The 21,985-nt window shown below is 39.5% G+C and overlaps 1 protein-coding gene and 1 non-coding gene across 2 annotated transcripts; both read left to right on the forward strand.

Annotated features, from left to right (window-relative positions):
* The first annotated feature begins 8,125 nt into the window (after positions 1 to 8,125).
* On the forward strand, positions 8,126 to 20,553 carry TMCO5A (transmembrane and coiled-coil domains 5A). The gene is made up of 11 exons (XM_010965321.2): positions 8,126 to 8,160; positions 9,147 to 9,296; positions 9,706 to 9,829; positions 10,227 to 10,277; positions 11,003 to 11,074; positions 13,146 to 13,202; positions 13,656 to 13,715; positions 14,141 to 14,205; positions 15,002 to 15,059; positions 16,814 to 16,854; positions 20,355 to 20,553. The coding sequence occupies exons 1-11, from the start codon at positions 8,126 to 8,128 to the stop codon at positions 20,551 to 20,553; spliced, it is 912 nt and encodes a 303-aa protein (XP_010963623.2).
* Positions 17,237 to 17,323, forward strand: LOC123619729 (small nucleolar RNA U13). Its single transcript, XR_006728395.1, has one exon. It is a non-coding gene; the product is annotated as a small nucleolar RNA U13 (small nucleolar RNA).
* Positions 20,554 to 21,985: the final 1,432 nt, after the last annotated feature.

Consider the following 21,985-nt stretch of genomic DNA (forward strand, 5'->3'; position numbering starts at 1 on the left):
TATCTGATAGAAAATGAAATGACGTATCGTCTTCCTACTTGACTGCTGTTAAAATACTTTCTGTAGGCACCAAAGTTGACAATCCTAAATGCTACTGAAATATTTTAACAGTGAAATCAGGAAAGCATAAGAGAAAAGATGAATTTAAAACAGACTTGAGATAAGGACTTGAGTGTAAATAGCTTATTTGGAGAACTTCTTAGATGATTCTTAAGCCCCTCGTCTACTTATGGAATTAAAGTTGGACCGAGATTGGAGGGAAAATTTCTTCAGAGGGCTATGCTGGGAGTCTCTACCCACAGTGGGGAACAGTGAGTCTTCCCCTTCTTAGCCTAGTGAGATGTGAGTTCCAAAGGGAAGGATGGGAGAGCTGCTTCTCCCTTTCTTCAAGATAAGTGAGGCGGACTAAATAATGACCCCCAACCATGTCCATGGTGTAATCACCAGCGAATACATTACTTTACATGGCAAAGGGTCTTTGCAGATGTGATTAAGGATCTTGAAATGAGGAGATTATCCTGGGTTATTTAGATGGGCTAGAGGTAACCATAAAAGTCCTTGTAAGATGGAGGTAGGAGGGTCAGAGTGAGAGAAAGAAGCAAAAGTCAGAGTCTGAGAGAGACTGGAAGATTCTACACTCCTGTCTGTGAAGATGAAGGATGTGGCTATGAGTTTGAGAATGCAGGTGGCCTCTAGAAGCTGGAAGAGGCAAGGAAATAGATTATTTCCTAGAGCCTCCAGAAGGAACGCAGCTCTGCTAACACTTTGATTTTATCCAGTGAGAGCCATGGCAAAATTCAGACCTCCAGAAACGTACAATAACAAATTTGTGTTGTGTGAAGCCACAAAGTTTGCGGTAATTTTTATAGTGGCAATAGAAAACTAATACAAGAGGAGGGTTTCAGGGAGCCCACAAGATCTTACTATGAGTCCTCTAAAGCATAGGAAATACTGGAGCTGCTGTCTGATTTGCATCCAGAAAATCCAAGGGCATGATTGATATAGGTTAGCTGACTGCTTTGGCAGAAGAGTAAACAAGTGGGAATCCATCTGTGTCCCAGAGCCTGATTAGACAAAGAATACATGAGTATTTCCTGCCCACCTAGGATTGTCTTAGGTCTTACTGATGAGAGCCACCTGCAGGGCCAGCTTCACATACATGGGACGTGTGCCATTGCACAGGGACCTGAACTCAGAAGGAACTTGTGCTTGATTTAATGTTCTGCTGTCACTGGCCTGAAATTCTTCATACCTTTTGAGTAAGGGACTCCATTTTCATTTTGTGCTGAGTTCTGCAAATTATATAGCTAGTCCTAGCCACACAGAAGGACCAGAGACCAGCAGAATGACATAAGTCTTAGTGGCTGCAAAAGAAGCAAGTAAACAGCTGGATCATGCAATTGTCCAGGTCAAGGCTAGAGATTCGAGTTATGTTGTGACCATGCCTGGGCAACCTCCAAAAACTTCACAAGAGCATCCATAAGAGAAAGAATTGGGTCTTGGGGACAGGTTGTCAGTGCACAACACCATCAGTCAAGCAAGGACTCTAAAGTCCCCTTTTCCTCCCCTACCTAGTAGTGTCTGGACGTGTTAGCCTGCTTGGTGGAAGGAGGAGTGGAGAGAGATAAGCCAACAAGCCCATTCCCAGTTGCAGCTTTTCCTCCCCACATAAACCTCTGCTGCCAAGGACAGAAACCTCAATTCTACACCAAGTTCAGAGTTTTGGTTATTATGTGGTACTGACCCCTTTGATTGTTAAACTAGAACATCACTTTGTGACTGAAAGCAATCAGAAAAAGTCATGGGCTTGCCAAATTTCCATTTTGGGATACAATTAGCCTCAACAAAAACAATTTAAAAGAACAATGGGTGACCAAAAGGTCTATGGATTACAGTTGTTCAACATAATGGTTACATTTAAGTCAAGGTGGAGTTAGGAATAAAACCTCTCCCATTAAAAGTTTGGTAGACAATGTGCAGCTGGAAGATTCAGTACTGCCTTTATACACCAAATAGAGAATAAATAATATAAACGGAAAAAATATTCTAATATACAATTTCCAAAAGAAAAATAAAATGCATGATAAAACTTGACGCTCCATTTCAAATGGAAACATGAGGTAACATATCTCCCCTGGGCTGTCTAAACGTAATGCACAGCATGGACAAAGCACTGGGGCTGCTTCCTCCCGTCTACTCTCCATGGCCCCAGAATTATCTTTCTCAGATACAATGACCACATCACTCTTCTACCTAAAAGTCTCTGATGCTTCTTGGGGTGCTTTGAGATGAAACCCTAAGCCTTGAGCACAAGTGTGTGGTACTTCTCAGCTGACCTAGCTGGTCCTTCCCCACCATGCCTTATATGCTCTTAGAGCACTGGTCCTCAAACTTTAGTCACTCACCTACACCTTCACAGCATTTGCTACGTTCATACTCCTTCAGAATAACTATCTACATAGTATTTTTCTATAAACCAAGTACTGTTTTTACTCAAATTTATTTTCATTCAAAGCAACATCTTTAAATCAAGTTTCAATGTACTTGACTTAGTTTTGAATGTAGTTTTACTAAATATTTAACTCTTGCTATTAAAATTTTTTTTTAAACTAAAAATGTTACCTTTGTTCCACCTAAAGTCATTTGTTAGATCCACCAATTGTTCATGTAACACCCATTAGGGCCTGCTACTTTAGACAGTAACCACAGCAAGTCTTTTATCACTCACTGAGCATACTCACTGCGCCTTTGAACCTGTTCCCTCCCCTGAGAATATCCTTTCCCACTATCTGGAAAGTGCATCTCTTCCTTTAGGACTCAGCTGAACCCAAAAGTTAGATGTTCCCCTCTGTTCTCCTAAGCACTTTCTACTATGTCTACTATAACACTTATCACATGATAGTGCCTTAAGTGCATTAAGTGCCTTAATACTTGATAAATACCAAGTATTTCAGTCATCTGGGTCATCCTCATTCCATTATCTAAATCAGCACCTATCAGGTGCTCAGAAAAATGTTTGCTAAATAAATGAAGAATAATGGAATATATAGCCTAGGCTAAGTTTATCATCAGTAATTTATAACATGAATATTCCAGCATAATATTACTTCCACTGAACAAAATATACCCCAAAATTTTAATGTATGAAAGACTTATCTATAATTATCAAATGGGACTAATAAGCAAATTTAAAGGACTGTGTTTCCACTACAGGACAGAAAGAACACAAAGTTAGAAGAATTGAGAAGGGAGTATTAAAACAACACCAAATTTCAGTGTAATTTTTTTTTTACAAAAGTTTGCATGCAAAGGCACTAGTTATCCTTTTTTGGAACCCTCCATCTAATGATCATTTTCTAATTGCAATTTTATAAGTTAAAGCTAGAGAAGAAGCAAATTGAAAATAAAGCAAAGGGTGATTAAAGCAGAGACCAAGCATTGGTTATCTTAGAAGAAATGACCTCATTGAAAATAAAAATTATATCACTAACATATGGGTTACATTGGATCCCTGCTCCATAATACCAGCTCCATGTTGTAGCTGAGAAAATTTCCTTTTCCTATTGTCTTTTCCCAGGCTTACAGAAGAATGAACCAGAAAATTTTGAGGGATGTGGTCACAGGTATGGGAGATTTTTTTTTAACTTTTTTAATCCCAGCAAAACATTTAATCTCTCTCGTCTTTGTTTTCCTATCTGTAAAATATAAACCAGTTGACTTATATGCTAATTAATAGACATTCAAAAATGCTAAAAATGTAAGTACATATTTTTAATATTTTGGTTATACCTGAAAAATATAATAACTACACAAATATATTCTTTGAATTGCTTTTATCTGGGAGGAAGGTGGGGGAATGATCTCAATGTTCATAAATTTGGTCACAGTTAAACATTTGTCAAATACCTCATATAGGTTGAGCTGTGTTCCCCCAAAACTCATATGTTGAAATCCTAATTCCTAGGATCCTAATACCTTTGTTTGGACATAGGGTTTTTAAAGAGGTAATTAATTTAAAATGAAGTCATTAGGGTGGGTCCTAATCCTATATGAATGGTCACCTTATAGGAAGAAGAGATTAGTACACAGACACACACAGAGGAGTGACAGAGAAAACACTTATCTGCAAGTCAAGGAAAGAGGCCTCTGGAGAAACCAACTGTGCCAACACCTTGATCAGGACTCACAGCATCCAGAACTGTGAGAAAATTCAATAATCTTGTTTAAGCCAGCCAGTTTGCAGTACTTTGCTAGGGCAGCCCTAGAAAACACAGGCACTCTCCTGGCCCTCAAGAGAGACAGATATGTAAACAGATAAATAGTACAGTGAGAAGGGTATGGTGAAGCAAATTTTGCATATTATCAACTCAACAAAATTTTATAACGTGATTGCAATGATAATTATAGAGAGCATGTAGCAACCTGGAAAAATGTTTATAAAAATATTAAGTGAAAATCAGGCAAAACACAGCAATATATCTATTCTATGATTTCTGTAAAAGATGGTTTTTTAATAGACAAAAAATACAAGAAAACTTCGGAGAAACAGAATTTTTACTCAGGTGAATCCTTGATGAACTTTCATTTTTTAATTCTTTATTGCTGTTATAATAGCAATGATGCAATAAATTTTAAAGTAATTTTACTGGTATATTCGCTCTTTTTTTCTTTTTTGCTTTCACATTTCAGTTTGGTTCAAGTTTCTGCTTTTGAGAAAGCTATTCTGAAAGAAAATTGAAAGAGATTCTATGAGCCTAAAGATTGTACAGAACATGGAGGTATATGTATCTTTTTAACTTTGCATTTCTGTTTTCCTTGGATAAATATCCAGAAATGGAATTGCTGGATCATATGATAGTTCTATTTTTAACTTTTTGAGGAACCTCCATACCATTTTCCCTAGTAGTTGTACCAATTTACATTTCCACCAACAGTGCACTAGAGTTCCCTTTTCTCCACAGCCTCCCAACATTTCTTATTTCTCATTTTTTGACAATAGTCATTCTGACAGGTGTGAGGTGGTATCTTTTTGTGGTTTTGATTTGCACTTTCCTGATGATTAATGATCTTGAGCATCTTTTCATGTGCCTGTTGGCCATCTGTAAGACTTTTTTGGAAAAATACTTACTCAGATCTTCTGCTCATTTTTTAATTGGACTGTTTGGGTTTTTTTTTTTTTTAGAATTGAGTTGTATGAGTTCTTTGTATATTTTGGATATTAGCCCCTTTAGTGGAATTAGCCACTAAAAATAAGTAAGGACATAAGGGAAATAGCCTACTTGATTCTGTACTTGAAAAAGAATAATAATCTATAAGGAGGTTCTAGAGCTTTGCCTGGCTATGAGCCTCAAAATAAAGCTCATTTATAAAAATATCCAAGAATAATTTGCCGAAGTAAAAGTGAAGACAAGTGAGGGGAGCAGAAGAAATAGTTCTCCATGCCCATGTGGCCCAGGCAGCTCACTTCAGGGCTCATACACCTGGCCAGGCCCCTTGCATAGAAGGATGAAGGCCCAGCACACAGAGCCTGAATGGCCAGCCTGGAAAAGAGCCTGTGTTTCCGTGACAGTCTTCCACACAAAGGCCACTGTGTCTCTGACAGCAATGCAGCAAAAAATGACTTGTCTCTCAGTAACTTTTCTGCATGGGGCAACACACAGCACGGAAAAGTTAACAAGGTGAAAACGGCTGCTCTAAAGCTGCACCAAGTGTTAATCAAGCCACCTCCCGAACAGCAGGAAGTTATATCAAGGACCTTAATTTGCCCCCAAGGTCCTGTTTTCACCTTGATTTAGCAATTCTCACTATAGCAATCTGTTCTCCTCATGCCACACAGGGCCTCAAGCTTGGGGTTCTGCTGCTCCTACAGGCTTGCCTTTGGTAGCCCCTCAAGGAGAAAAGCTCCCCAGGAAAGAGATAGAGTTTTATTTTTATCCCAGTTAAAGTCCCTATCCAATCCATTAATAGCTACAATAACCTTGGTCCAGGGCATTTCCTGGAGAAGCTATAACCAGCTGGGGTTAATGAACTCTCCCTATCATTAATTCCTGGGAAAGGCCATTGGCCTGAATTGTTACTTAATTACTCTTCTGTGTACAGCTTCATAAAGCAATGAAATGCCTTCTTTCAGGAAGAAGGGAGATGGTAATGGGGGTCATCAAAGGCCATTAATTTTACAAATAGTTTGTTAGAAACTAGAGTATGTTAAGAAGTCACTCCGGCCCACAAATCAACTCAGTGCAGTCCTTATTAAGTCAAGATCCAAAACTTTCCAGGTTTCCATGATGCACACACAAAGTTACAAATTGTGCAGGATCTGGTCAAAATGCACATGCTCAGGTATGCAGAAACATATTCTTTATGTTCTTCAGCTGATCTGATCTCCTATAGCTCTGATTCCTTAAATTAACAGAAAAGACTGAATGGGGCCAACTCAAGACAGCATGGATTTCTCCCAGTCAAAAATCTCCTTCTGGAAATTTCTCAGTCTTTTAGGGAGATTCTCCCTCTCCCAAGCTCTCCTCTTTCTCAGGATAGTGGCAGGAGCCGGAGAAAGCTACGTATCCTTAAGGAGGGGTGAAGAAGGAGCTTTGGATCTTCATGCTTCCTCTTGGTGCTCCTGGATCTGCTGACCTTTCAAGCTATATGCTGGCCCATGCTGCTGATGACCATGGCCTTTGCTGTTGCCCATGAGGTCTCTGGAATCTGTGTCCATCCCAGCACGACCTAAGGTTTCCCATTCACGAGGCTTTTTAATCCATCTCCACCACACTTTTGGCTCTGGGAATGCTCAGCTGCTTTCTCTGCACCACCCTACTTAAAACTGAAGCAACTTCCTTCCCACACACGATACACACTCCATCTCCTCTTATCCCTTTCACCCATTTATGTTTCTTTCCAGCATTCTCCTCTTTTACCATGCCAAACAAAATTAATTTACTCATTTATTTTGTTGCTTCTGTTATCCCTCCCCCTTACACACACACACACCCTAGACTGTAAACTCCAGGAGGGCAGGTGCTTTGGCTTTTTTGTTGACTCTGTCTCCCTAGTACTTAGAACAGTGCCTGGCATACATAGGTGCTCGTTCAATGTTTCAGTGTTTGGCCAATGAATTAGTAGTCATTTGGCTACATGAAGGGATTAGACTGCCGGCCTTAGGTCTCAGACTTCCCATATTAGTCACATCTGGGCAGGAAGGAGCTCAATCTGCCAGAGAAATAAAAGTCGGGGGATACGCCTTCATACTGCCCAGAAATCAGATTCATTAAACTACTGCTGCCAAAGGGAAGACTTGGCCATGAAATGTACACACCCATCTAGGCTCTCAAGTCTGCACAGATGATGAGAAACTGTTGCCACCCACACCACTATGACATGCTGCCCCACCATGACATGCTGCCCCACCCACCCTGTGTCAATAGCAGAGTCATGACTCCTCAGAATGTTCTGAGATTCTATTGGACAGTTCCAGTGGGGAAAGATTAGACTCTTCAGAAGCTAATTACCTAGGGCAGAATCAGGAAGACCATACACATCAGAAGGGAGGTGGAGGTGATGGAAGAAATGGAGATAAAGAGGAAACCAAGGGGGAGGGGGGAGAACAACCAAATTACCTACTTCTGTTTGGATTTTCTGAGCCCTATTTAATACTAAAAATCTCATTATTAGGAGATTTTTGCAGAGGCCAGGCTAGAGGGCAAAGATTATTTTTCAGAGCAGTTATATACCTACATTCGTGCTCATGGGCTCTTAAGGAAAGCAGATGGGCCAGCAATTAAGAAAAATGTATAACCTCTATTGATTCTTATTGCTGTGTATTTATTCCAAAGGGTTTTGTGTTGGTCAATCATCTCTGAATATACCTGCTAGCAGGACATATGTTGAAATTTCCAGCATTATCCCTGTATCCTCATTGTGTTCTTACTGAGGCATAGTCAGATCATAAGCAGAAAACTGAAAGACTGGATTTTGTCATGGCCAAAATGTGAAGATTTGAGGGAGGAAACCAGTTAATTTTGTTTCTATATTTGGGAGCTCTTGGCTAGTTACTTTGTATTTCATAAATGGACCCATTTCCCCAATTCATTAGCTACATTTCTGCTGATATTTTAGGGAATCTACAATGGAAGAACACAAGGAAGATCAGCTGGATTATGAGTAAGTAATCATGATTATGCAAAGACACATCCAAGGACCAAGGTATGGAGCAGGTCTGCTGTCGATGCCTCTCTTCATCTTCTAGTCTCCCTCTCTCTCCATGTGCTCTCTATCCATCCCCCACTGCAGTCCACCCCAAGCCCTCCATGCCCTTCTGAAGTGATAGCTATTGTAAGTGTCCCCATCCAAGCCAGCCCTTCCAAGATAGGACTTTCTTTTCCAAAATCATCCCTCATTCTTACTCAAAAGTCCCTCTGCCTCACTACCTTATTTATGGATAGTCATTTCAAAGGCAAATAAATTAATTAATTGACACACAAGAAAAAGAAACGTTTGTTGAAAGCTTCCCATGTGCCAGGTTCACTTTCTAGAATACTCTACCTTTCTTTTATTCAAATTTACTTCAAAAAAGATGTTTGCATTCCTGAAAGTGTGTGCCTAGATCTTATCTGTGTGTTCAGTGGAGTGACTTTCATGGTAGATTCTCAAGCTTTGTAGCAGGCACTGGAGGAGAAGTTTTGAGATGGGAGGAGGGAGGGAAAGACTGATGGAAATCTCTTGTGGCTCTGCATAAAGCTGGTTCCAATCATAAGAAATGTGCCAGTTGCCCAGATAAAAGTGCTCAGTAAAAGTGTACTGCATGAGCACATTTTTGTGAACAATTTGTCTGAGAAACCAATACAAGAGGCTATTTAAGGAAGTAAGACTTGTGGAATCAGAGTGGAGGCGCACTATTATATTGAGCACTTTGGACAAGAAAGCCTGAGAAAAATGTCCTTGCTGACAGAATTGTTGAGAATTACTGAAACTAGTTGTAGCGCATGATTAAGAAATATAATTTCCTAAGAATGAAAATGGAAAGATGTGCTCCCAGAAGCAGCCAGGTTACTGAATTACACGTCTTCTAGATACCCCCTTTGGTCCAATGATTATTGATCTTAAGATAACGAACTGGTCCTTGTTCATTTTGGGGACTGAGTCTACAGGTCAGAGAAAGTGGAAATCTTAAGACTGGCCCAGTCAAAGAGGAACATTAACAGTTTGAATATGGACCTTGAAAGGGATATGCAAAGAATAGATGAAGCAAATCAGGAACTTCTTCTCAAAATCCATGAGAAAGAAGATGAGATTCAAAGGTGAGTGTTGGGGTTTCATGCAGGAAGTTCGCAATCCAAAGGACGGGGTGGAAGAGAAGAGACAAAACTGAATTTTTCTGTTTGTTCTAGAGACCTCGATCTTGTATAGCAAATTTCCTTCTTCATTCTTTGGCATTTCTCTGTGGCTCCAACCCTGAAATAGAGCAAGTTTTCCAGAGATTCCTAGGTGCTATTTACCTGAGTTGAAAGAACACTGGGATGTGTGACTTGGGAATCAAAGCAATCTTTTCCTGCCTTTAAAGTGATTCTGATGCTAAGGATCCAGGAAAGAAGGGTTTCCAACTTGAGATTCATGTTTATTGTCACTGAAGCATCTTTGAAACTGAAATATGTGTTTTATCAGTTCAGAAGCTGCCATTTCCTCACAGGGTATGCTTGTGTCACCCAGGCTGGAAAGTGAGATCACTCAGAACAGAGACCTGGCAGAGGATGAGGAGTGGGAGAAGGAGAACTGCACCACGATGGAAAGGGAAAGAGCCTTGCAGGAGCTAGAGGAAGAAACAGCCAGGCTGGTAAGCAAGAAGCTGGGAAGCACCATATGATAGGTTTTATTCATCATCCTGTCTCTCATCAATGGTCAGATAGGCTAGTCTCCCCTTTTCACAGACAAAGGAGTAGTCAATTCAGAAGTCATGGCAGGATGTGTTCATCATGAAGGGGATGTGTGGAGGGCAGGGTTTCTTTGGTAATATTTAGTATTGGGAAGCCCTGCATGTGGGCATCTCCAGCCCTGGTAAGTGAGTGTGTATATTTTGAGATCAAACAATGGGTACTTTACCTGACATTATGCAGTAAGGTAGAGTTCCCGCAGCAAAATATGACCAGAGTGAAATGAAGAACAATCAGCTGAATAAAAACAGACAATGGTGTGCAGATGCACACTTACACCCTGCTTCTTTCTCTCAACAGGAAAGGAAGAATGAGACTCTGGTTCACAGTATAGCAGAACTTGAAAGAAAGGTGGGATGGGGCTCTTGTGTTCCCCAGTGCTCCCATAGCAACCCCAGTCATCAAAGACGCAAGGGAGGGAAAATGATCTTAGAGGATCCCACATGTGCTGGTGGTGGGTACCACTCCTGCTCCCTTCTCCTAAGGCTGAGCCTCATGACCTGTGGCCATGGATCTTCCCTGCAAGGGTCAGATGAAAGGAGTGGGTGGGTTCTTGTGTTCTGTGATCCTAGAGGTTCTTCATTCTATCACAAGTAAATGGATTCCAATAGATATTCTGTTGAATTGACTGGCTGGCAACTTTGTAGTGAGAGGTTAATTTTACTTTCAACAGACTTTTAAAAATACTTAATTTCTAAAGATTCCCTTTCCCTTGTCTGGGCATTTCCTCTACCTCAAGTCCTGCTCAGAATATAGTGAGCTTCCTATGATTACCCTACTTTCTGACCCATGCCTGCAGCCCTGAGTGACCCAGCGTGGATTAGGAGTTAAGAAAAGTACTCCTGCCTTGAGAAGACTCTAGCTTTGGTGGCCAAGACTAGTGAGAAGATGATGGAGGTAGAATAAAGATGTTTCTAAGGGTACCAATATCCACCAAGGGACCATCTCCAGGCAGCCTTTATCAAGGCCAAGTTACTGACCCCCACACACCAGACAATGTCTTTGTCTTCTTGTTTTTTTTTTTTTGTTTGATGTATTCTTTATTTGCAATGATTTTTTTTTATTTGAAACTGTAGCTTACAAGGAAATCGCAAAAGGCAACTAAGTGTGAACAAGGCAATCTAAAGGGAACTCCAGAAGATTCAAAGGTAAACAGAAGAGCAATTTTGAATGGGTTTTGGTTATGTGACCAGGAGACAAGCCTTCAAGTGGAAACAATTGTCAAAGTTGAAATAAATTCTTTGTAGTTTTACTCATGTCGGGCATAAGCCTGGGCCACTGAGTGCTGAATTTTCCTCTACTCTCAGTAAGAAATTTCACTCTGAAACCATATAGTTTGTTCCCTCTTCCATAAGGAAGAGCAGAACACAAATGCATATATAACTTTGGAGGCAGCTGAAATCCCTGATGTAAATCCTGGTCCCAGCACTTAGTATGGTATATGAAGTTGGGCAATGTAATCAGTCCCTCCCAGCCTCAGTTTGAAAATTGAAATTGTGTATAAAAAAAAAACATTCTTTTCCTTTTTTGGAGAGCTGAAACCTTGAAGTCATATAATTTTAAAGTGACTGTTTAAAAGTCTGGCTGAGGCATATGCATAAACTCATAGAGGCAGAGCTAAGATCTGTAAATCTGCTGTGTGCTAGGCAATTTACACATCCTGTCATTGAATCCAATCTAGAAAAGAAATCATTAAATTGGTCATTCAAGTATTTATTGAGTTCTACCTGCTAAGCAGTGCTTAGCATTTCTCTAATTGTGTTCCAGAACTAAGAACCTGGGCACTATTACAAGCCATCTGATCAAAGATGCAAGAAGAACTAGAGGCTTACTTTTTTCATTTATAGAGCAGATAAAATTCTACCTTGATACTTTCTGTAGAATTACATCTTTGTCCTTGCCTTATCTAATTTTCCTTTAGCTTCTTACACCCACACTGAAGTCCCTACTGTGTATACGAAGCCTCTGAAGAGATGGCCGCACTGAAAATAGAAATAGAAAATGAAAGAATAGAGAATTATTCCTCTGTCTTCTCTTGACCAAATTAGTATCAATGGCCACCAAAAAGGGGGGGGGGTGAGTTTAAAACCACCAAGTAAGCTTGCTTGGCTGTGCTCATCCAGGAAACTTATCTGGAAAGAAAGAAATCTGGGGTCTGTGTGTACACATGGAAGAAACTGAAGCTATGAATAGAAAGCATTATGAAGCCTCTTGACTACACCCGCCATATAACTGTAGCAGTCAGGAGATTGATTTTCTTCCTTCTCCTGCCCAAAATAAGTTGACAGTAAGCCCGCCAGAATCTAGCTACAACATGTTAATGCTGACTATGTCAGGTGAGCTGAGCTGATAAACTATAAATATAGAGTTTCAGGCATTGTCAGAACGGTGACTATTATTTTCCTGGCAACAGCCAGCCCAGCCCTAAAGAGTTCTAGAGCATAATTAACCCTTTGGATCACTCCCTTTTGCCCACCTGTTCTATGGAATTATCAGGTGACATCTCTAATTCTATGAAATATATAGCATCTCCTTATCTTCTGTTCCTCTTGCATGCTGGTGATCAGTTCATCAGTTTAATGGGATGACTGCTACAACTGCAACCACGTTTAATAGCTCTTACACCATCACTTACTCTCATCACGTTACTCTGCTTTTATTTCCTTCATAGCACTTAGCATTATTATGTGGACTTATCTGTTATGTCCCCCAACTAGAATGTCAGCTCTGTGAGGCAGAGAGCCTGTCAATTCTGTTCACCACTGTATCCTCAGCACTCCCCCTATACTTTCCCTGTCACTCCAGCAGAGTGGCCGATATAGAACAGGCTTTCATCAAATATTCAAGGAAGGAAAAGAGGGAAGAACGAACACAGGGAGAGAGAAAGGGGTGAGCAATGAATCTATAAGGAAAAGGAAGAGTGAAGTTTTCAAGATGCATGTTTTCCTAAGAGAAATAGCTAAGAAAATGGGAAACTAAGAACTGAAGTTGAAAGGTGAAGATAGCACTGATGAATACTCAGTGGTCAAGAGTGTAGAAGAGCAAGTTCACCAGGCAGCTGCAAAGGACACTGGATGGTTTGACTCCTCTCCATCAAAAAGATATCTGAAATGGTGCCCAATGCGCTTCAATCGCCTGTGAGATAAAATCTGAGATCGCATTTCAGAATGAATCCTGTTTTTGCCTTGCTGAGTTACCAGCCTCCTTCCCTATCTATAGGTTAAGTTACAACATCTGGAAGCCTCCTGTGCAGACCAAGAGAAGGAGCTAGCCAAGGTAACCACAGTAACTTCAATACTACTTCTCCCAAAGGAAGGGAAACTCGATCCTTAGTCAGATGATCTAACGCATTCCTCAAATGACTGAGTTAGAATAAGGTTCCAGATCCAAAACCATTATAGGGTCAGGAGGGTATGAAAAAAAGATGAATACAGTCTCCTACGTTACCTTCTCTTTAACATTTTTTATAGGATACATTCCATAATTTATATCTTCAACAAATTAGTATCGATTCTTCTCCCAATTGTCCCCAGATAATCCCCATGGAACTGTATCTTGTTTATCCTAAAAAAAAAAAAAAAAAGTCAACTTTATATATATGTACAGCGAAAATAAATTTAGAACAATTAGAAAATCACATTCAGGGTCTGGGACACAGGAGAAACAAATAAACTCTTGTTCTTATAGCGATTCACTGAGAGAAATTTAAGACTAAATTTTGGCTCCCAGGTAATAGAAGACTATGCATTTGTGGCCCAGCTCTGTGAAGATCAGGCCCTCTGCATAAAGGTACAGCCCCTCAGTAAAGGGATAGCAAAGGGCTTGTTCAGGCACAGGGTGAAATGGAACTAGGCTTCTGAGAGAATACTACCTGGAACTATTTTAACTCTTCAAGGTATCGCTCCAAAGGGACTTTATGGTCTTTGACACTCAACCACCAATATAATTGTTACCTCCCTGTTCTCCTAGCCCCTGTGCCCTTAAACTAATAATGAGTCCTTTTCTTATTTATAATCCCAATTACCTGAGGGACCTGCTCAATGGTGAAATGTAGTGAGAGGTCTGTAGTGGTGGGGTGGGGTCAAGGAAGGAGACAAAGTGGCAGTGGGACTACCAAATATTCAAGTTAAAATGTAATAGTGCATTCTTATTGTGATTAGAAAAATCATAGGGCTTTAGTTAGTAACTATGCCTTCTTTTATTTCTCTTTGAAGAAGTACCAGGAAACTTTGAGGAAAATAGAAGAAGAACTAGAGACTCGGTTCCTTGAGAGAGAACTGTGAGCTTTGGCAAACAAAGGAACATCCTGGTTTTAGTGGTAACTCCATCTCAGCCTGGGTCACAGCAAAGATTTCTGACTAATTCCAATGTGGAATTGAGTGAGCCCCAACACCACATGTCTTTCCCCTCTGTAGTGATCAGGTCGACTCCCACCAAACCACACCAACTTAAAATGCAGGTCCTTCTCCCATCCTTCTTGAAAAACTGAAGAAACACATCTCTCTTTATAGCTGTATCATATTATCAGTTATTCAGGTTTATATTAAGGGCAGGAACATGTGCTTTAAAAAGGGTTAGTGGTCTGGCACCTTGATAAGTAGAGCATTCCTTTTATTTCATAGAAAAGGCCTTAAAACTAGTACCATCATCACTTCCCCCAAATTTACAGCAACTCAACCATATGGGATAGGCATGGCACTAATCTCCAGACACACAGTAAGGCTATCATATTATGAAACTCAAACACCTTCAAGTCTCCCAAAATCCTCCCTGAGCCCCAGGTATGGCTTGACTGCTAAGCTTAAATTCTAGAACAAGGCTATTTAAGAGAAGTTTCTGTGCTATCTAATAAGTATCCACTTAACCATCTACTGAGTACTTGAAGAATGGCTAAGAGTGACTAAAAAAAATTTTATTTTAATTAATTTAAATGTAAATGGCTACATGTAGCAACTGGATACACTAGTGGATAACATAGCATTAGACTATATAAAATTGTTTTAAAATGACCATCATGTAGTATGAATCTTTGAGTGTACTTTATCCAATCTCTATCTTGGTTCTTTTCCCCCTAGATCAAAAGTCTTGAGTATGAACTCTGCTAGCAAAGAGTGTAACAGCCAAAAGAACAAGGTAAATACCCACTCATTCTTCAGCTTCTTCAGTGTCATCACCTTTCATAGGTGCTTCCAAAAAAACTCTAAGCCACCAAACACCTGTCAATCTTTCCATGTGCATTTTCCAAGAATAGTACCAGATATAACTTCAAAGCATTTCAACCCTAAACAAACAAAGAAGATGTGAAGAAACAACTCTCTTCCCTCTTACAGCCATGCAAATGACATGTTCTCAGAGAAACCAGCCTAAGGTCAGAGAGAGTTTAGAATAGAAGCAAGAAGTAACATTAACTGAGGGTACACTCTAAGGAGAGAAGGCCAATACATGACACGAACACCACTCCTCTATCCCTCAATCACAGCATTCTTCCCTGAGGATCCCAACATGAGCCTGAATCTCTCACAACACAGAGCACCAGGGCATCTATCACCATCTACTCAGAGTTAGCCTGTGAGTTAAAACATAGGAAGGAGCCACTTCTTTATGCTACAGCTTCAGTGTCTGTTTATATTTAACATCATGATGTCACCAGCACATATGCAAAGGTCTGAAGGAAATAAAATTGGATGAAGAGCTGTGGGCCTCTTGGCCTGCTTGGTGTCTTGTGGCAACAAGTACAAGGGCTAAAAAATAAACTTTATTGGGTTTTAATTGTAATTTATACTGGTTTTAGAGCCAAAGTTGACATTCATAAGAAATTTTATGTCGTTGAGATATTTAGTCTTTGTAATCTCAGAAAAGAGGAGTCATTTCTTCCTTAAAAGCAAGTATCATTTGACTATTATCCTTGAGGTCCTCCAGACATTTAAATATATGTTAGAGCATGTCCACAGTGACCACGCTTCCCACTGACCTGAACAAGCTATTATGGTCCTAAGCTTGAGTAATCTACTCAGAAAACAAAACTGAAATTAACTGGAGCCTGCCTCTCCAGAACGAAACTTGGCATGCTCCCTGATGTGTCCCGCCATCTATACCCACTGACACATCAAAATATTCCTTCAGACCACCTATCAGAGAAACAACAGAGTTGTCTTCATCAAGATTACCAAGAGTCCCATGATGGTTCATGATCTATGATGTCTGAGCATTCTTTGCAGAGAGGCCACCTGAGCAACTGACCAGCTGGCATGCCACTTAATCTCATGCAAGCTATAGAATCAAATTTGTAACCCAGAAAGCTGCTTTCTAACTCCAATTCTGCAAGCCTCATTTCCACAATGTTAAAATGTAATCATAATTCCTTTTCCTTTTTAATCTCATGAGAAAGTTAAAAGGCAAATGAAATAACTGAGAAAATATTTTGGAAGAGAGATGTTACAGAAATCCAGGATATATCCTCATTTTTATATTCTTACAGAGAATTTACCTCTTAGAATATGTTTGTGTGGTTTTCATAGCCTGTGAACTTCTCTAAGGGTTACTGGCTAACTAGAAGGTAAGAGTATGGTAGAGAGAGACCAGAATGTGGACTCAGAGGACCTGGGTTCCAGGCCTGGTCCTGCCACTTACTGGCTGTATGACCTTGGGCAACATCCTTTACCTTTCTATGCCTTCATTTATTCTTATCAGTATATAAAAGGTAATATAATTATATGTATATGTACATATATGTCTTTGAAAATTTCATCTGCTTATTATATACATGAAAAAATTATAAAATACTATCTAAATATAATATTTAATTAATGGCTCACTGAGTAGTATTTGGCAGTGATAACAGCCTCCAGAAATTGTTTATTTATCAATGTACATTCTTCTTCTCCCAGGATAACTGTCTCCAAAAGAAGAAAACAGGGATCTGTAAAAGGTAAGTAAATATCTTTAAGTAAACTTTCCAGAAAACTGGGAATTCTACTTAGCCATCCTAGCAGACAGCAAAGTCTAAATGAGGAGAACATTGTATAAATACACACACACACACACACACACACACACACAGTCAAGTCAACAAACTTGTGTCATCAGTGACTACACTTCTCAGTTCAATGTATATGACCTCCTTGTCCAAAGGCGATTACTAATCTCAACTTTTTTAGAAGTCAATGGCCTAGTAATAATTAGAAACAGGAAATCTTATCACGTAAAAGAGATGTGGCAAATCTCACACTTACTCCCTTTTCCCTTTAACAATTTCAACTAGTTTGATGTGTCCAGTTTCCCAGTAACATCAGTAGATCAGAAATGGGGGCATCTTTTTGTGGTTCATAAGCATGATGATTGGAAGGAGACATGCCTCCCTCAAACTCTGGTACAATGTCAGCACATTACCCCTGACATGAAAAAGTAAAATAAAAATAGGGAAAGGATTTCTAAATGCAAGTATACCACTGCCTAACAGCAGATAAAAGAGAGAGAAGAAAATCATGAAAAAGAGATAGCACCTAACAGTATCCAGCACACAATAATTGCTCAAAAATCTTGTTAAACCAAACAAGAACTCAACATTCAAACAACTGAGTGGATATTAGTCCTGAGGGAATCACTGTGATAGCAAAGTAGAATTGGTATTCATGAAGCCCCTGCATTTTCAAGAAAAGGTCAAATTATGTTCCATATAATATGTTTAAGAAGGCATAGAGAAACATGCATCTAAAGTGGTATGAAATATGATTTAGAAAGAGCCCCATCAAAATGGTTAACATAAAATTATTGGTGCTTAAAGGTCAGCTCCAATTGTCTGGAAAATTTGCTTAAAAGGGATACCCCTTCATACCAGATCAGTGAAGTATACATAGTTCAATATCCCTAAATACAATGTTCCCAGAATAACTAGCAAAATTTTCCCTAGAACTCCTAGGCCACCTTCATCTATAATCCAACACCAGTGCCCAGCATGGAACTGCCCACATGAACTCCTAGGAAAAGAATGGTCTGCCTTAAAGAGAGTTGGTATCCTGAATAAATGTAAGCCCAACAAGCCTAGCTCATCACATCAAACTACAAATGTCTCTCTTCTTGTTCTGATCCAAACATCCTTGGAGCACTGGTATACTGGGCACTGACAGGAAATAAGAAAGTTAGGTTATTCCTATGATTTTCCCTGGGAATGTTATCCCAGAGATGTCATCCCAGAACCTTCCATGAATACTGTATCCAGCTTCAGGGAGAGTGGTGGAAATAGGTTTTAAAAGGCTTTTGATTCTAATTTTGACCAAGATGCTGTCCTAGAATGGATTCTGGTACTTGTCACCAAGATTAACTCTACAAGGAAGCTAAAGGGGATGGGGATGTTTTTGACTGGTGAGTGGAGGTGGGTAGTGAGTTTGTCCTGGGGCAGAAGGCAGCCCAGCACAGCCAGATAAGGGTAATTCAGCAAAGGAAACAGTGGAGGTTTGCTCATGTAAATCATATTAAAACTGCAAGGGCAAAATAATTCATCAGCTAAAAAAGAATCAAAACTATCACAAGGAAATTCATAGAAACTTATTATGAAATATTAAAGGTAATACGAATGAAAGAAGAGAAATACCATGATCGAGGATAGGAAACCTTAAGGCCATAAATATATCCATGGTCTCCAGATGATTGCATCAATTCAATTCCAATCAAATGCCCCAAAAGAATTGAAAAAAAAATCAGAATCTGAGTAAAAGTGGACTGAATAAAATGAGACTAAAATATACTCTATATAGAAGAGTAAAGGGTCAAAAATAACCTGGACAATTTTAAAGGAGAGCAAGGCGTGAGGAACATGCCTTTTGAGATATCAAGATTTACTATGAAGCTATAGTAATTACGATAGTGTAGTATTATGACAGGAATAGAAAAATCATCCAATGGAATAGAACAAAGAACTTAGAAACAGTGTACATATAGAAACCTCATGCATGACAGTGATTATATGCTAGAGGGAAAAGGTAGAACTCACTGTTCAAAAAATATGGTGGGGAAAAAATGTTTATCCAGATGAGAAAAAAGTAAGATTGAATCACTACCATACAACAAAAAACAAGCCCAGATGTGTTAAGGAAAGAAAGAAAGGAAAGAAAGGAAAGGAAGGAAAGGAAGGAAAGGAAGGAAAGGAAGGAAAGGAAGGAAGGAAGGGAGGGAGGGAGGGAGGGAGGGAAAGGAACTACAAAATTCAGCATTAGTTATCTATTGCTGCATAACAAATTACTCCAAAATTTAGTGGCTTCAAACAACAAATACTTATCACCCCACATTTTCTGCGGGTCAGAAATCTATGAACTACTTAGCTGGGTGTTTCTAGCTCAGGATCTGTTATGAGGTTGGAGTTAAGATGTTGGCTGAAATTACAGTCAGTAGCAGGCGTGGCTGAGGCTAGCAGACACATTTCCAAGGCAGCTTACGCAGATGGTTGTTGGCTGGAGATCTCAGTTGCTCATCACATGGACCTCTGCTGGGCTGCTTATGTGTCCTTGCAACATAACAGCTGGTTTGCTCCTGCAGGTAAGGAGGAAGCTGCAATGTTTTTAGTACATAGTCTAGGAAATCACACACTGTCACTTCCATGCAAGTCATCAAGTCTAGTCCAATGGAGGGGAATCTCTTGAACGCAGAAGTATCGAAGAATTTGTGAACATAATTTTAAACTACCATAAACTCTTAATAGAAAATAGGAGTATCTTTGAGGCCTTGGGGTAGGGAATGATTTCTTTTTTTAACAAGACATAAAAAGCATTGATTCTAACTAAAGAAAAGGTCAATAAACTCGACTCTATTAAAGATAACTTTTGTTCTTTAACACCTTAGAGCAAAAGAGAGTCACAAAGTAGAGGGAAGATATTTAAAGTACAAAGGAAAAGGATTGATATCAAGAATATATAAAGAATTCCTATAAATTAATAAGGAAAGCCCAAACAACCTAATAGACAAATGGGCAAGAGAAAATACGTAAGACCAATAAATCTATGAACAGATGTTTAGCATCATCATTCACAAGGGAAATGCAAGTCAAGAATATAGTGAGGTATTACTTTACACCCATTTGATTGGCAAAACTTTTAAAGTCTGATGATATCAAATGTTGGAGAGAATGTGGATCCACAGAAACATATACCCTGTTGTTAGAGTATAAACTGGTGTAACTACTTTGGAAAACAATTTTCCAAAACAAAAATTTTAAAAAAACAAGATAATTCCAGATAGTGATAAATGCTAAAAGAAAATTAAACATGGTGATGGGAGAGAGAGTAGCTGACAGGCCAGCCTATGAGAAGAGGCTGCTTTTGTAAAGGGAGTAGGGACATCTGAATGTCAATAAGGAGTCAGGCCTGCATTTATGTACGACTTTTATTCCAGATTTTCTAACCTCTAGTTAACAGTTTCTTGGCTTTCTCTTTTCAGGATTTTTCGATGTTTCTTTTTCACCACCCTGTTTTTCATCAGACTGCTGGGCTACTTGTTTTTCCATATAAGTTTTGTAAATCCAGATCTCTTTGTCAGTATACTGCCCAAGATACTGAACAGGAACATCTTGTGGAAGCTAAGATGCTTTCTCTTTCCATCTCTCACGCTTGAGACAGAGGACATATTACCCCACTGATCCCTAAGAAATACCCTTGAGCAAAAGAAGGCAAGTGGTATCTGAGTCTGTAGACTAAGAGACGGTGAAACTTCTGGAGGGAAGAGTTTTTCTTCAGTTTTTCCCTTGAGGTTTGCTTACTTGATTACCTTTCCTCCTCATGTTGCCTTTCCAAGATGGACCTTGCCCAGTAAAGAGCTCTGTCAATAGATTTCTGTGGCTATATGGATAAGCTAAATTCTACCAGATAGTTTAAAAAAAAAAAAAAACTAGTCTATTTTTGGAATAACATCATAGATGCTAAGCAAAGTTAGAGTTGATCAATACTTATTCTAGTAAATCTTAAAAATCTAAGACACTGGATCTCTTCCATGCAGAAGACGGCTCACCACTTATATTAAAATTCTTTGGTTGAAGGTGACCTTAGCTTAAGCTAATTTATAAATTTATAGCACACACACACAAAAAGTATTGCCTCATGGAACTAGAAATCTGGGGCTTCAGGCATGGCTGGATCCAGAAGCCTCAAAGCAATAGCATCAAGGTTTCATCTCTCTCTCTCTTTTCTCTTTGTATGGGTATTCTCCTTTTAGTGAGAAGATACTGTGAACATCCTAAGCCTCATCCTACCAGATTAGCAACCTTAGCAGAATGAAACAGACTTTTATAATAGCTTCAGCAAGAAACTTCAGATAAATTGACTTAGCTGGGATCAATTGTCTACCCCATCCCACAATCATTGTGGCCAAAGGGACGGGAATATTCTGATTAGTCAAGTATGAATCCATGAATCATATGTCTAACCTCTTGTAAGGGACAAGGGAGGTAAGGGACCAAGAAAGAGATAAAGGGAGTCAGCCAACCTAAACTATATGGAATGTGTTTCCCACAGGAGAAGGGCACTTGGTTCCCAGGGAAAGGGAAAGGGATACTGGGCAGGCAAAAGCAGATGCTCACTTAATCACTAGTTTTATCCTCACACAAAAATATCCAACTTAAGCAATTCAACAAACTCTTAAAATGACAGCTCACTTCGTATGTCTTACTACCAGTAAAAGCTGTAGCTTCTCAAGATCATAGATTGAGATAAACTACTGCAAAGAGCTCAATATAAACATGTAAAGAACCAGGTCTCTAGAGCTAAAGTAAGCAAGGTTTCTAAAGTAAATAACATGTGACATATAAACTGCTTCACAAACTTGGGGTCAGACTTCCTCTTTTCCCAAGTAATTGCTGAAGCACCCACAGGCTTCATTAACATGATATATTTAAACTCCCTCTTGAACTTTCCCACTCTTCTAAATCAGGGACCTTGACAACTCTGAAGTCCAAGAGCACAAAGGGGTCATTCTCACTTCCACACCAGAAGGGTATGAACTTTAACGCTTTGATTCACTGTCATTGCTTCTTGAGGCCACACGATGTCACTGTTGAAAACTGGTCCTACACAGGT

This window comes from Camelus bactrianus, chromosome 6, assembly GCF_048773025.1.
Source record: "Camelus bactrianus isolate YW-2024 breed Bactrian camel chromosome 6, ASM4877302v1, whole genome shotgun sequence".
In the NCBI taxonomy this organism is placed as follows: domain Eukaryota; kingdom Metazoa; phylum Chordata; class Mammalia; order Artiodactyla; family Camelidae; genus Camelus; species Camelus bactrianus.

Excerpts from the sequence above, each read along its gene's own strand:
- TMCO5A (XM_010965321.2), top strand. The coding sequence starts at position 8,126 with ATGGAAGAACACAAGGAAGATCAGCTGGATTATGA. Across the intron at positions 8,161-9,146 it reads GAAGATCAGCTGGATTATGA|GTCAGAGAAAGTGGAAATCT; the intron begins GTAAGTAATCAT and ends CTGAGTCTACAG. Across the intron at positions 9,830-10,226 it reads AGGAAGAAACAGCCAGGCTG|GAAAGGAAGAATGAGACTCT; the intron begins GTAAGCAAGAAG and ends TTCTCTCAACAG.